The 15,183-nt window shown below is 41.4% G+C and overlaps 1 protein-coding gene across 1 annotated transcript in view; it reads left to right on the forward strand.

The window, feature by feature from the left end:
- RPS6KA6 (ribosomal protein S6 kinase A6) overlaps positions 1 to 15,183 on the forward strand; it is a 57,679-nt gene that overhangs the window by 9,173 nt on the left and 33,323 nt on the right. Inside the window, exons 2-4 of the mRNA XM_066639901.1 lie at positions 9,317 to 9,376; positions 14,424 to 14,540; positions 15,040 to 15,121. Coding sequence (XP_066495998.1) covers positions 9,317 to 9,376; positions 14,424 to 14,540; positions 15,040 to 15,121 — 259 coding nt within the window. The remainder of the gene's footprint in view (positions 1 to 9,316; positions 9,377 to 14,423; positions 14,541 to 15,039; positions 15,122 to 15,183) is intronic.

Genomic DNA, 15,183 nt, shown 5'->3' on the forward strand with positions numbered 1-15,183 from the left:
AAAAATGCAAAGTACAGTACAGTATCCATGGGGGTTAAGTTCCAGATACCAAATCTGTGGATAGGGAATCACTGCTCCTATGGAATTAATAGGGTTAGGGGGAGGGGCAGCTAACCTGGTGAGAAATGCCAGCAGCTAATACCTTTAGAATGGCATGGATAGCAAGAGAATGGTCACTGTGGATAGCTTCAGAGTGGCTGCAGAGAGCTCTTAAATGGCCCCAGAGCCCCTACATGCCTGTGGTTGCATCAAAGACCACAGACAGGGATGAAAATGGCCACCATGAACAGCGTCAGGAGGCTGCCGAGAGCTTTAGAATGTCAGTGGGTGAAGTGAACGGTCAGCAGATAGTGCAGGGTAAGTGGCACCCTTGCTTCCTGTGGATAAGTGCATCTGTGGGAGGTAAGGATTGACTGTATTAATAAGTAATATTGTCTCCTAGTTTCAAGGAGTAACAATAAATATACTGTGCAGGTGTCGTCAACACTACCTGGCTGATGGTTGACAAGTGCATGTACATTACTTGATGACTTGCAGTTGAATGTGTAAACCAACACTATTGAAATCTGAGCTATGAAAGGTCATATTTGATTGGAGGCAGTCCTTCTTGCAATCAAGTCACAACTCAGTGCTTCCAATCAGTAAGCCGTGTGTGTGGTGTGTTATTCTTCCCTGAAACTGTCTTTCTTGAAGGAACCAACCTTCTGTATGCTGCAAATGATGGGGATGAATATTTATATTAGCTTTTTCACAAAGTGGTTTATATAGCAAAAGAAATTTTTTAAAAATGCTTTGTAATACAATGTTTTAATATAGTTGGAGGTATTAAAAAACCTAAGGGCGCAGTCGTAACCCTTTGTGTCAGTGCTTTCCAGCACTGACATAAGGGCAATGCAGCTCTGAGGTAAGGGAACAAACATTCCCTTACTTTGAGGAGGCCTCTGTGAGTGACACCCAACTGCAGGATGCAGCACACGTCCCATTGGTACCACTATGCCAGTGCTGGAAAGCACTGACATAAGGGGTTAGGATTGCGCCCTAAGTAAGCTTTATCCCCTCTTATGTAGAAGGAGAAAAAAAGACATTGTGTGAATTGCCTAATATTAAAAATATATATATATCTTTAGTAGAGGGAGAGTAACTGGCCCACCTGACCCCAGCAGTGTCTGTTTTAGTGGCTGTCTGCTGGTATTCTTTTTGCATCTTTTTAGATTGTGAGCGCTTTTGGGACAGGGAGCCATTTAGTTATTTGATTTTTCTCCGTAAACTGCTTTGTGAACTTTTAGTTGAAAAGCGGTATATAAATACTGTTGTTATTATTATTATTTTAAAGTAGAAGGGAAGAGAAGCGCTGGATTGACCCTCAATAGAAATTTTTGTTAAGTAGGTCACACTGGGGACCTGAAAAATCAAACACCCAGTCCGTACATTTGAGATATATATTGTCCCTTTCCAAGAGAATGAAGGAAATTCAACTTGCCTGCTTTCCCTGCAGTTAGCTCTGTTGCTTGACTTGGCTTTTTAAAGCTAGGAGAAGCACCCCTGAAAGACTGGTGCTGCTTTTCCAGCCTGGGAAATACATTATAGTGTTATGGCCACTATGAGCATTCCCTATTCGAGGATCACCGGATGTTTTGATCATTTTGAGTCTTTTCCTCTCCAGTAAGGTTTTTTTTAAATGTTTATAGTTTGGTGGGAATTTAATGGAACTATTCTTTCTCAGGCCCCAATCCTATCCAACTTTTCAGTGCTAATCAATTATGCCAACAGGGTATGCTCAGCATCCTATGGTGGGGATGCAGTCATGGAGGCCTCTTCAATGTTAAGGGAACGTTTGTTCCCTTAGCTTGGGCCTGCATTGCGGCTGCATCAGCACTGGAAGGTTGGATAAGATTGGACTCTAAAAGGGCTAAGTGGGTTCTACAACTAGCATGTGATCATCAAGGCTGCTGAAACCGTGGGTGACAGTGAGAATGGCCATGCACTGTACCTCAGTAGCTGTTTTGGGCAACCCAGCTTGACTGGGTTTACTACATGATGAGTTCTCAATCATTTTAGTGGATAAAATGGTGGTTTGTCTGAATTCTTCACAACTTAATATATACCCCATATTTCCAATTGGTTGCCCAAGGCAACCAAGATTATTGATCAAGGTCAGCATGTTGAATTGAGCCCAGAATATACAGGAAACCAGTGTAATTCTTTTGATATTGATATGATGTGTTCATTAGGACAAATCCTTGTTGATAATCTTGCCACTGTAGTTTGGACTGACCATAGTTTCTGGATACTTTAAGGACAACAGTAGGCTTAGAGCCTAATCCTAGCCAATTTTCCAGTGCCAGTACAGCTGTGCCAATGGGGCATGCACTGCATCTTGTGGTGGGGTAGCAGTCACAGAGGTCTCCTTAAGGTATGGAAACTTTTGTTCCCTTACCTTGTGGCTGTATTGATGCTGCACCGGTACTGGAAAATTGGATAGGATTGGACCCTTAGTTAGATGTGACCAAAGCATAGCTAACTATAGCGAGGTAGTCCTTCTCCAGGAAAGTGTGCAACTAGAGCGCCAACCAAATTTGGAAAAAAAAAACAAAACAGGTTTTCCTGGCAATGTCAATTCTTTTCTGAGCAGTTTTAAAATAAATGCATGGCTGGGTTTAATACACTAGCACAATACCATTAGAAGGACTTTTTTTTAGCAGAATACTTGCTCTGCTGACTTCCAGTGCTAACGGCAAACCGTTACTTTGGTTTGCACGCACCTTTCTTCATGCATGAAGTGAAGGGATTAGAAGTTTCCGCTTCTAATTGATGTGAGCCATGCTTTTCTGTGTTTAGTTGCAGTGGTTTACCACTAACCAGAAGCAGAACCTTCTTATCTCCTCCCACTTGGGGGGCAGGCAGGAGGGAGATTGCTGGCCCGCACAGCTGCTCCTGCACCTAACGCTACTCATCAGAATTGCTTAAATATGTTATACAAAAGCCTACAATTTCAGACTTGTTTTTTTTATCTAGTTAATACAAATTAATGTTGTATTCGTAGGTTAGAAAATTCGTAGGTTAGAATTTGTAGGTTAGAAAACATACAGCTGACAATCCAGCTTCTTTATTAGAAATAAGGATTTAAAAAGGTTAAAAGTATATCGCTCAAACCGATGTCATAAAGCTTACAAACAATGAAATCCTGTCTTTTGAATATCAAACAGAACTTGTATCTGTGTAGAACTTCATCTGTCTCAAATCACAAATTATACATGAAGACCATCCCTTGAAATGAATGGCTGTAGCAGTTCTGAACAGGAAGAGGGTAATATATAGTATATTTAGGTATAACATTCCCATGGAACATATGGGGAGGGGCTTCAGCTCAGCAGAAGAGCATCCCTGATATGTTCAGTTAAAGGATATTGGGTTGGAGTCCTCTGCCTGAGATGCTGGGAAGCCACCGCCTGTTGGATTAGATCAGGGGTAGGCAAACTTCCAGCTTTAGGAATCCTGGATCTAGGTAATATAGGAGTAGATAGACCAGTGGTCTGACTTGCTAGTAGGCAGCTTTATATTCATGTTAATTTAATTTATGTTTAAGGTTTTCCCAAACTTGGCTATTCCTGTCCTCTGTCTTTTCTCCATTTCCATGCACAGCTTTCCTTCCTTCTGCTTTCTCTATTTCTTCCCTTTCCCCTCCAACTTACCCCTTTCCCCTTCTTTCTCTTTCTCTGTGTGTTTTTTTCTCACTCTTCTCTCTCCTCTGGTTTTTCCCTCCCCCTTGACCTTTCTTCTTTTGTTGTTTTCTCAGTCCCCCTTCTCTTTCTGTTATTTTCCCCCTACCTCCCACCCAGACGTGTTTTGTACTTTGTGATGGATGGATGGGCAACTCTGTCTTGTGTCCCTTCAGAGCTGACTCATTATCCTCTTCCTTTGGATAATGGGTGCAACCACTAGCCCTTTGCCCACCTCCTTCTGCTTTCTGTGCATTGTACCTTTTGGAAAGGCACCACCTGTACAGGAAGGAAGAAGGAAACCCAAGGAGAGAAGTAGACTGGTGGGCTGTAGTGCCCTCCAGCTCTAGTTCCTGCTGCTCTTCCTGGTTTCCTTTTTATGCCCTGTTACCAGCTTCTGCCTTTTCAAAAGGCAGGGTGGAATGGGAGATGGCCAGTAAACAGAGGGAACTGGAGTACTTTTGCTAACATCACAGACCTGGAAATCTTTGTGATGGATACTGGTGTCCTCATATGGATAGAGTGTGACCCCTGGGAAAGCAGGAAAAGCGTATTCAGAGAGTATATAGAATAAAATGGTCTACAGATTTGCTTGGATAGATTTTAGAAGATGGTTTAGAACCATCAGTTCTTGCTTTCCTGCAGTTGCAATAAAGCAGAAAATTACTGGGAGAAAATGTGATTTTCAATAGTCAGTTATCAAAAGGCTCCAAAGTATGATTGTTTTGGTGCACTTGTGAAAGCCCATCCTATGTATGCTTAAAGTTGCTCATTAGTTTTTGCAAAATTTTGGAAGCACAATTCCCATCCATCTAGTATGGAGTAGCTCCTCAAATGTTGGAATGTAATTAAGATGGCACGGTTAACAGCATACTTATAGTCTGAGACAGAATATACACAAATTTATAAGGCGTGGAGAGTGGCGCTTATTTTTCTGTGTGGTAGAGTGAGCACCACTGGAACCAGTGAGAGATTATGACAATTGATTTAATTTGAACATGGGCTCAGAAGTGTACGTTGCAGTATATGATTGCATGATGATAATTATAGGTGACCTTAACTGGTGGTTTCCTTGATATAATTCAAGCAGGTTATAATAAATAATCAGTTCTAATGGTATGCTGATGATGATGGTTTAACTCAAGAGCTAAATGGCGATTTAACTCTTAAAGTTCGGTTTTGCATTCACTTACAGTTTAAGGTACGATATAGTATTTTTAGCTTTGGGCTATGCAAGATAATTCAAGACAAACTGGGTGTGTTCTTAACTTGGTTTGGATTGTTGTATATACAGTATTTTGATTTTATTTTCCCCATCCCATACTTTCATAAGGCAACAGAACTCTGTCTCACATGCTCTTTCCCTTCTAAATTGCCTCACTTGTCTGGATATTGTATTGGTATCCATCCATTATGCTACATTGTTTCATGAAATTCGTTATTACTTTAGACATTCAAGTTTTTCCCCTGGGAAAAAAAATATAGGAGTAGATTTTTTTTGTTCTGGAAAACTTGGTCCAAGAAGTGTTTTGCTGCATATCATTGACTTTTGTGTGATTATTACCTGGCCAGTCACAATTAGTAGTAAACATTTTGTGTTGTGAATTGTAGGCTTAAACCTGAACCTGGATTGCTGCATAAATTTACAGTATAGTACACAGATTTTACAGCTTACTTACAGATTCTGTATTTCAGAATAGTATAGCATTGCATGGCCAGGATACAAAGAATCACACAATTGATTCTGCTTTACCCTGGAAAGTTTTGGGCTTCTGTTTCTCAAAGCAGCCCCAACCCCCATCCCATGTGAGAAGCTGTTTTTGGAGAGGACTTTAATTCATGATATGGTGTGCTGGTCTACTTTTCAAAGAAAAGAAACAGTAAATGACTAGATAAAAAATTAATGGTTTTAATAATAGCAGTTGGATTTTTTATTTTAAAAAGTCAATTACAGTAAATGTCATTTTTTTCCAATAACCTCGTTTAAAAGAAAATTAGAGTTTAATAAATTAATAATAGAGTTAAAGCCTATGTTTGTACTGAATTGCCAAACACTGAGTTTGAATCCGCTTCCTTGTGTTAAGGAGATAACCATGAGGCTGACTTCCTGAGGTTAAGCATTGTGGCTTTCTACCTGACCCAACTAGAATCTGAGCTTTGCCATCCTGTTGCCAGGACTCTCCATAGAGTCCATATGGGTGGAACTTTGTATCCCTATTTTATGCCTTCAAACTGCCTGAATTTTGCAATGCTGTATGTTCATATATAAAATTATGAATAATGACTCCTTTTAACCTCATAGCATGATTTATTTTATATCTCTTGGAGAAGCCCTGTTTTCCTTACTAATTATCCTTCTTTGGTATTGGAAAATTTTAGAAATATTTTACAGTCCTGTTCTAAATGATTTCTTCTGCAAATCATTTCCACTTTGTGTGTGTTTCCATTCTCCACCAAGTTGCTTTGTGTTGATGTGAAAGAGCGGGATACAAATTGAAAAGTTATTGAAGGCTAAGTCACAATTTAAAGCACCCGTATTTTGAAGCAAGATTCACTGAACAAACAAAACAAAGAAATAGAAACATACCATTGTCTTCAAAATTTTGTTTAATCCCGACAATAAAACATTAAAATAGCATAACCGATGCTATTATGGAATACAAAAAATACGTAACCAAAACAGAATGAGCTTCAGCATTACTTTTCAAGGCCCAAGTCTTGTCTTGCTGCTGAAAGGAGTATAAAGTGGAGAAAAAACAGCTCCCCCCCCCCCGAATGCACATTGAGAAAACAGTGCTCTATTTTGCTTCTAAGTCTGCTTCCCCTACCAGGGCAAAGTCATCCTGAGGCTTTGGATTCAAGAGGTCTACACAGGGAGACACAGACAGACAAATCCAGTCCTTCAGTTTCTCAGGATCTCAAACTGTTTAGGGCTTTAAAGGCAAGGACCAGAATTGGGCTCAGAAACAAAGATTTAGTCAAGAGAGGTCTAAACACTTGGGTAGTATGTTACAAATGAAGTCACAGCTAACAGCTGGATGCTGGCATTTTGTACAAACTGAAGTTTCCAGTTGCTCTTCTTGGGCATCCCCACAAAGACTGTGATGCAGAACTTGGATCTGGAGATGACCAGAGCATGGATAACAGTGGCTCATCAGACCTATCAAGGAGTGGTTGCAGCTGGTGCACGAACCAAGGCACAGTCACCTGAGCGGATAGTGCCTTAAAAGACATGAGAAATACGGTCAGTGTTCTGAAGGAAACATGACCTAAAAGAGGCACAAAGGAGACAACTCTGGAAGGAGAATGAAGATCTGACATCTCCAGTTGGCTATACATCATGACAACCACGGATGCTGAGCCCAAGTTCAGAATGTGCTAGGTAGATGTTCTGCCAAATCCCAATCCACTGGGCCTTGTGCCTGCTTAAGGCTGATCAGTCCCCCTTGTGCAACTCACCAGTGCAGTAAGCAAAAGTCAGAGTTCAGTTCCAGTCCACAGATGCCCAGTAAACCAGTCCAATCAATCAGAGTTGCCACATCTTGTTCAGAACTCTGACAACGAAAGTTGTCCAAGGTCAGGTTCCAGGTAGGTCAGTCAAATCCGTCAGGGTATCCCAGTCAAAGTCCAAAGCCAAAGTCCAGTCACAGTCAGATTCCATAAACCAAGTCAGTCAGTCTCCTCTCCAACCTGCACTCCTTCAAAAAACCCCAACCCTTCCTGCCTCAGGTGCTCCTTATATCCCTGAGGGCCCTATTGCCTTCCAGTGGCTGCAGCTGTGCAGCACACTCTGCTGGATGCCCAGGCCTTACCCTTAAAGGGGCCACTGCTGACACCACATCTACCTCCTTGCCAGTTCTTCCGCGATTCCAATACAGTAGAACTTGAACATTTTCTGTGGAAGTAACTTTCCCAAGAAAATGTGTTCATAGTTGAGGTGTAAAATACCATAACAATTCCGTAGAAAACAGTTATTTAACTTGAGCAGTGTCATTTCTCTTAATAGATGTCCTTTCTGTCTGTTCTTGCATATATGTTAAATCCGCTTCTACTCATTTAAGAGTTATTGGCAAAACCACAAATGATTGCAGAAATTTTACAGTTGCACACCAAATTAAAAGTGGGTATCCAGCTATGTTGACTAGTATGCTGTGCAAATCTGTTCCATTACTAATTTCTCATGATGTTTTGGGTGTATGTGTGTGTACACACCCTGTAGGAGGGTGGAGAGCTTGTGATAATGACGATACTGAATTGTATGATAATTTAATAGCAAAATGAATAACTATCCTTATTTACCAGGTTTTTCTAGTTTTTAATTAATGCATTCTACATGTTGAGGCATGGCTGTCTTGTTTCTAAGTCTTAACCATTTAAGCCATTTCTGCCCAATGTTGCATATATTCAACAGGGATCAAGTGTGTACACCTATGAGCTGGGTAGAAATGGGATAACCACGTACAGTATATAGATTAATTGGTAGCAAGGGAAAAAAGGCCAAGCTGGGCATGTACTGGTGTGTGCCACTTAACAAAGGGGATAGTTCTCAGGTCCCTGTTGGTATGCGATTAGGTCATTAAGGGAACATTCAGCCCAATCTAATGCCTTTGTTGTGTAAACAGACACTTCCTGCCAGACACTATCTGGCTGCACAGGCTACTGGAGATAGATTGCCTTTGCATTAAGAGCCATTTTGTTGTGTAAACAGACACTCTGCTGCAGGCTGTGGGAGACCTAACTGTCTCCTTAAGAGCGTCTTTGTTGTGCTTTGACCACTGTCCTATATGCAGTCTGTTGTCAAGGGGAAAGTCATTCCAGCACTGACATATGGGCAATGTAGCTCTGAGGTAAGGGAACAAACATTCCCTTGCTTTGAGGAGGCCTCCGTGAGTGACACCCAACTGAAGGTTGCAGCACATGCCCCATTGGCACTGCTATGCCAATGCTGGGAAGCACTGACATAAGGGGTTAGGATTGCGCCCTAAGTGACGCATGCCTGTATATTTTGTAATTTGGCTCATGTGGTATCCCTGCAAAATTGTTTTGACTTTCATATAGCCTTCAGGCAGAAGACTATAACGTTTTAGAGGTTACAGCTGGTATAAGAGGCTGAGGATATAGAACATGGGGTTTGTTTGTTGCCCAGTTATAGTGGAATGCAAAAAAACCAGACATCAATGAGTAGGACGCATTTGACAGGGCACAATAATCTTGAGTGCAAAAGCCCTAATACCATAAAGATAAGTAAGGTCACTTGCTTGGAGAATAGGGGGGAGGAATCATGTGAGTGCTGGGAATATAGGGGATGGGACCATGGTTCAGTGGAAGAGCAACTGTTTTGTATGAGAGAGCTTCCAGATCAAGTCAGTAAAGACCCTTGCCTGAAATCCTGGAGAGCTGCTACCAGTCAGTGCAAAAAAAAAAATAAAAATAAAATGGATGAATAAAGCATCAAAAGTCATAGAAGAGTAGGGCCTCAACTTCCTGATTTCTACTGGATAGGGGCTGCTTGGATGATCATTAAACGTCTGTCAGGGTGATTCTGTTCATAGCTACTCTTGTTCTGTTTTAACCTTATTGCTATTTTCTTTCTGCAGCTGAATGGCATTAAAATGGTGGATGAACCTATGGAGGAAGAGGAATCGTACTCTTATAATGTAAGTCTATTTGCCGTAGTTCACTGTGATGGAAATTGTCATCAATGTTTTGAAACGGTTTTATATAACTTTCTTTGGGAGTCTCAGGTACCACTTTAGCTACTAAATTAACTAAATTTTGTAAATCAGGAGTACAAAATGAGAGTTAAAAAAGCAACAAGGGAAATGTAGAAGGCGGTGGTGTTACTCGATCAGTGATGGCACTACCATGGAACTGTTAACTGGGGAGGCGCAATATCCTTGAATGGTAGACAGGCATGTTTCTAAACCTTTTGATTGTGAATGCAGAGAGGTAAAGCACACAGAAGCTTTCCTGGTGGTGATGTCCATATTTTGAAATCCCCCCCCCGTTTTGTTTCCTAGAAAGCAGCACATGTGACGTAACCTGCATGATGCTGGTAGTTGGGCATCTAAACGTTCTGAGAAAATGCCATTCTTAAAAAAATCCTAGAAAGAATCCAGTCAAATTTTGCTGACCCTCAGGTTGAGCATTGTGGTTGTTGAATATTCTTGGTCCTTCTGTTTGACAGTGTTTCTGAGTGTTCGCTGAGCCGGTGTGAACATCACAGCATTTGGGGGGGAAAAGAATACATGCAGTGAAAGTTATTGGGAAAGCTATTGCACTTTAATCCTGCTTCCTTCTCAGTGCAGTGTACACAATCTTATCTGTTTTTATCTTCAGGATAATCCTATGGGGTAAGTCAATATGCAAGACAGTGACTGGTCCAAGGTTGCTGAGTGAGCTTCATAACTGATGACTTGGTTGGCTAATCTGCTGCTTCGTTTTTCACCCATGGGGATGCTTTGGGTACTCATGTCCATGTCCCGACGTCCCAGCAGGCTTTACACCAGGATGACCAGGCCATAAATGCGACTGCCCAGAGCATCCCCATGCCCACATGGTTGAAGAACGGAGCAGCAGAGCAGCGGAATGGTAATAGCTGTTCTGGAGGGGGAAGGAGTGTTCGGTGCGCAGTGGTCTCCAGTTTGGAGAGAAACACATCAACTTGATGTGAGGTCTAGATCTAGGAATCGGGACATGAAAAAAAACTAGGAGGCTTTTGAGCAGACTTGGTTCCACAGCTCTGGGCGGTTAGAGTGGTCTTGGTTCCTGTTCTACCAAGGGAATGAGGGGAGAGGAATGATGAGGTGGAGGAGGAGGAAAGGGAAAATAATACTTGCTAAGACTCAGCAGCAGGTAGTCATGCAACTCTCTGGAGTCCGCCTATGTTACAGGTGTTCCAGATTGTAACACAATGATTTAAAGCATTGAGGTGTTGAAACCCAAGGAAATTTGCGCATGCAACTCAAGCTTGTGGGTAGGACAGTGGGAACAGGAAGGAACTGGTAAGATAAGGGAGGAGGTTTGCAAGGCTGTGGGCTGGGGAGCCAAAACAGAGCAGGGTTGAATCCAAAGTAAAAAGAAAACAATTGAGTTCACAGTAGAGTTGTCCAACACCTGTTTACTCTCCCTGATATTTATGCTCTGCTTCTGTCACTGCTACCCACGCTTCACAGCTGTTAGATTTCCAAGTTGGGCTCTATTCCCTTTCCTGGTGTTCATTGTGGCTGGTACTCAAAATCTGGAATTCACTGGATATAGTTTTTCAAATTAGTGGAGAGCTATATGATGAAAAATATCATTGAGTTGCGTGTGGCAGCTACAATTATTCGACTCGCTGCAGAATCCGAATTGGTGTTACGGGAGAATATTACGTTGCTTCTGCAGCTAATTGTATGAAAAACCAGTTTATTTCTCTTCCTATTTAGCAGAAAACAATTGTGGTGTCAGAGGATAGTGACTTAAATATGGGTAATGGACAAAGAAGCAGAAGAATTACTAAACGTTTAGAGCACAAAAATAAAAAACAGTAATGTTGGCTATTTCTTTTATTATCTGTGGTATTGATAGCTATTAAAGTCTTCATTGGGGCTGAGTGATATATGGCTTTTTCTTCTCTATGGCTTTTTCCTGTCTCTAGGCAACTTGAATGCTAGCATTTAACTGCTTTTTTTTCTCTAAAGCAAAGGATGCATTTTTAATATGCATGAGACAGTACTTAGATGCTTTCCTGTCTTATTTGAGGCAGGGTGAGGCTCTGACGTAAGTGTTTTTGTACACTGGGAATATTGAGCTAGCGATGTTTATATCTTTAGTTCATAGTTGGAAAAAGCTTAGTACTTCAGAAACAAGGAAGGTTTGCTGGTACTTATCTTAAAGGCATGACAGTTTTTCCCCCCCAAAAATGGTCCTTACAGCCTCTGTAACTCTCTTCTCACCACGAGTGCCTAGAAGCAGTTTAGCACTTGTCAATGAATATTGGAGTGTTGATTTGTTTGTTGATTTAATATTTCATATGGTTGACAGCAAGTGTGATCGCAATATACGTTCATTGCGATGGATCTGAACTGTTCCATTTCCTGTATGTTGGATGTGTAACATCCCCGTTTTCTTGGGTTACTAAGGGCCCAATCCTAACCCACTTTTCAGCACCGACATAAGGGTAATGCAGCTCTGTGGTAAGGGAACAAGCATTCCCTTACTTCCAGGAGGTCTCTGTGATGCAGCACACGTCCCACTGGCACTGCTATGCCAATGCTGGATAGTTGGTTAGGGCCTAAGAGCGCAAGCCTAACCAGCACTTAGGCCAGCTCAATAGACTTGCGCTGTCTCCCAGGTGTCACAAACATATCATAAAGCATGTTCACGCCACCTTGAGAGTTGGGTAGGCTGGAGCAAGGACATGCTCTGGCCTCCTGGCACTGGGTTCAGACCGGCAAAGGGTAAGTTTATGTTGGACTAGGGAGGCTGGTGGAGGAACAGGGGTGTTTTGGGGCTTGGGAAGGGTGGGCCAGTGGGCAGACTGGGTCTGGGAGGGGGGTGGGACCAGCATGGGCAGCTTAGACCGAGGCTTAACCCCCATCTCAGCTAGCCTGGTGTTGTACTAGATTTGTACCAGCAGTTTCACTGGCGCAGATTCAAGTAGTCCCATGGGGTGGCTGGTACATGACACCAGGGTAAGGGGATGAATATCCTCTTACTCCAAGTTGCACCACAGCCACTTCCTAATTTGCACTGGATACAGTGCAGCTCAGTCAGCCTTCCTGTTCCAGTGCAGGTCAACAAACAATTGTTATCTTACATAGTCATGCTGAAACTTTGTAGATCCATATAATGCAATTTGTAGGTTTTGCTATGGATAGCACCCACACTGTGCAGTTAATGCAGGGGTGCTCACACTTTTTTTGGCTCGAGAGCTACTTTGAAACCCAGCAAGGCCCGGAGATCTACCAGGGGGGAAGGAAGCGTCTGACAGACACCCCCTTTAATGTATGGAGCCCCTGCTGGAGTCTAGTCAGTTTCGTCAGTTTTGTTGCTGCATGCCTGAAGAGCAGCTAAAGTGTCAGTTTCAGTGTCAGTTTAGTGTCAGCTAAATATGTCAGTTTCGTCTAGTCACTAGACGAAACTGACATATTAACAGTTTGGAGAGACAGGGCTCCGCGATCTACTCATTTTGCCTCGCGATCTACCGGTAGATCATGATCCACCTATTGAGCACCCCTGAGTTAATGTCATTTAGTGTGTTATGAGTTTACAAATCTCTTTGCTCTTGCTATTGTACTCCCTTTGGATAAAAGAAGAAAACAAAATTTGGAGACATGGGAAGGAAAAATTAAGTAGATATCACTCTACTTCTGGAACTACAAGGTTAAGAAAAGTACACTGATATTTTTGCAAAATAAATTATATATAATTATGTCAAGTAGGATCATCTGTCTTTATCTTTCATTACAATGTGTTAAAAGCCGTAACGTTTTGGTTTGATTTTGATTCATCCGTATTTTTTAACTTTCCAGTTCAGGTACCAATTCTAAAAAATGCGTTAGTGGTTCAGGACTTTGATTTTGTTTGGGTTCATCTCTCTGTGGTTTTTTCCTCGAGTGTATACAATGCTGTATCCAATATGGACAAGAGAACATCCATAAAAGGCAAAGTGTTCCTCAGCATGTGTTCTCCAGTTATAAACCTACAGTTCCTAGACTTTGAACCTAAATATTTGCACTGGTCAGTTTGGTAGTATTTGGATAAGGTCACTTCAGTATCTGCATTGCTATGACTTGTAATTTAGTGTTGCTGTAATGGTTGATATGTCCATACCCTAAAATATTTTTGCAGTAGTTTCTAGGAACCTATTCTGAAAGCCTCATAGTTTGGTGCAATTTTGTCTCCACATTTATACTTGCAGCATATTAAGTGATAGTAGGGAAATGTGCATAGGCACACATTTGATGTTGTATGGACATCCACTGTCTGCGCTGTGCTTAACTGTGGGAATTGAATGACTCCTATCTCTTGTCCCCTTCACACTGCTTAACTGAGAGTTAGGCAAGCTGCCCAATATTCCTGGCAGCATGGGGCATTTCTCAGAACCACCAGGGGTGGTTTATTGTGTTCGTGAAAGGAAGCAAGTGCTGCTTGTTTCGTGTTGCCCACTGTAAGGAGCTTCTAGGTGAGACAACTCTCTAGGGAAGACTGTCATAATGGTCCTGAGATTGGACCTCTCTGAAATCGTGTTACCCACTTGTTCCCCTATAAAAGCATTCTTTCAGCAGCAAATATGGGGTGTCCTTCTGAACAGGAGAGGAAATTGACTTTCCATTGAATTTTTATAGATCCACACTTGTTTGTTTGCAATAGCTCCACTGTAATAATGCCAATATATCTTTGTTTTGTGAGAGGTTGTTTGCCAAGGTAAACCCTGAGTTTTACTTATGCATAAAAAGTTTACGGTAAACAATTTGGTCACGATATCTGAAGTTGAGTGTATGGTCAATTTAAAATAATTTTTTTTTTGCTTCCTCCCATTTCCCCTTTTATGTTTTGTAGTGCGAGCTTTCAAGCAGGGCTGTTGTGTGCATTCTTTTTGTATGGCATCTAGGTTTGAGTGTGTGAGCCTTATTGCCTTATACAAATCACAATGCATTGTAAGTAGGGCACAAAAGGTGATTATTTCAGTAGTCTTTACTATTGCTCTTGTCTGAATAGGATGAAGGAAGTGTGAAAGAGATACCTATTACCCACCATGTGAAAGAAGGATGTGAAAAAGCAGATCCTGCACAATTTGAGTTACTTAAAGTCCTAGGTCAAGGATCATTTGGGAAGGTAAGACATAAATAGCAACACTTTATTTTGACAATTTTTAAAGTATGTGTTAACTATTTGTAAGCCAACCTTTCAGTTCCATTCAAGGGACCACCTAGGCAGGTTCAAAGTCTCCAAAAAACCCAATCCAATCAAATATAAGAAATAAGCTTAAATTGTAGTATTTGTTTGTGTGACTTTATCATTGTGTGACTTCCATATTAATAGGAGACATGAAAGAGAAGAGATAATTTTATATATTATCCCCTATCTTGTTTGACTATATAACCTGTTAATCAGCCATCACTGTAGATGTGATGTCTCAATAGAAGTTTGGTTTGTGGATCAGAACTCGGAATGCCGAGTCACCTACGAGTACGAGATATTCTTCTAGTATTTTTGATTCTTGTTATCTGCAGTTCTACTTGAAAGAGGATTGTGCTTGATTTCTGTGTTCTGAGTACCCAAGATACGTATGTATTCAGTGAGCAGTTATGAAATATTTAATCTCTTTGGTTAGGTTTTCCTAGTGAGGAAAATTATTGGTCCTGATGCTGGACAGCTATATGCAATGAAAGTTCTGAAGAAAGCTTCTTTGAAAGGTAGGCTGCCTTTCTTTGCATAGTAAAGAAATAGCTTTCATTGGCGCTGTTTACTCGTTCAG

This window comes from Tiliqua scincoides, chromosome 12, assembly GCF_035046505.1.
Source record: "Tiliqua scincoides isolate rTilSci1 chromosome 12, rTilSci1.hap2, whole genome shotgun sequence".
Classification (NCBI taxonomy): domain Eukaryota; kingdom Metazoa; phylum Chordata; class Lepidosauria; order Squamata; family Scincidae; genus Tiliqua; species Tiliqua scincoides.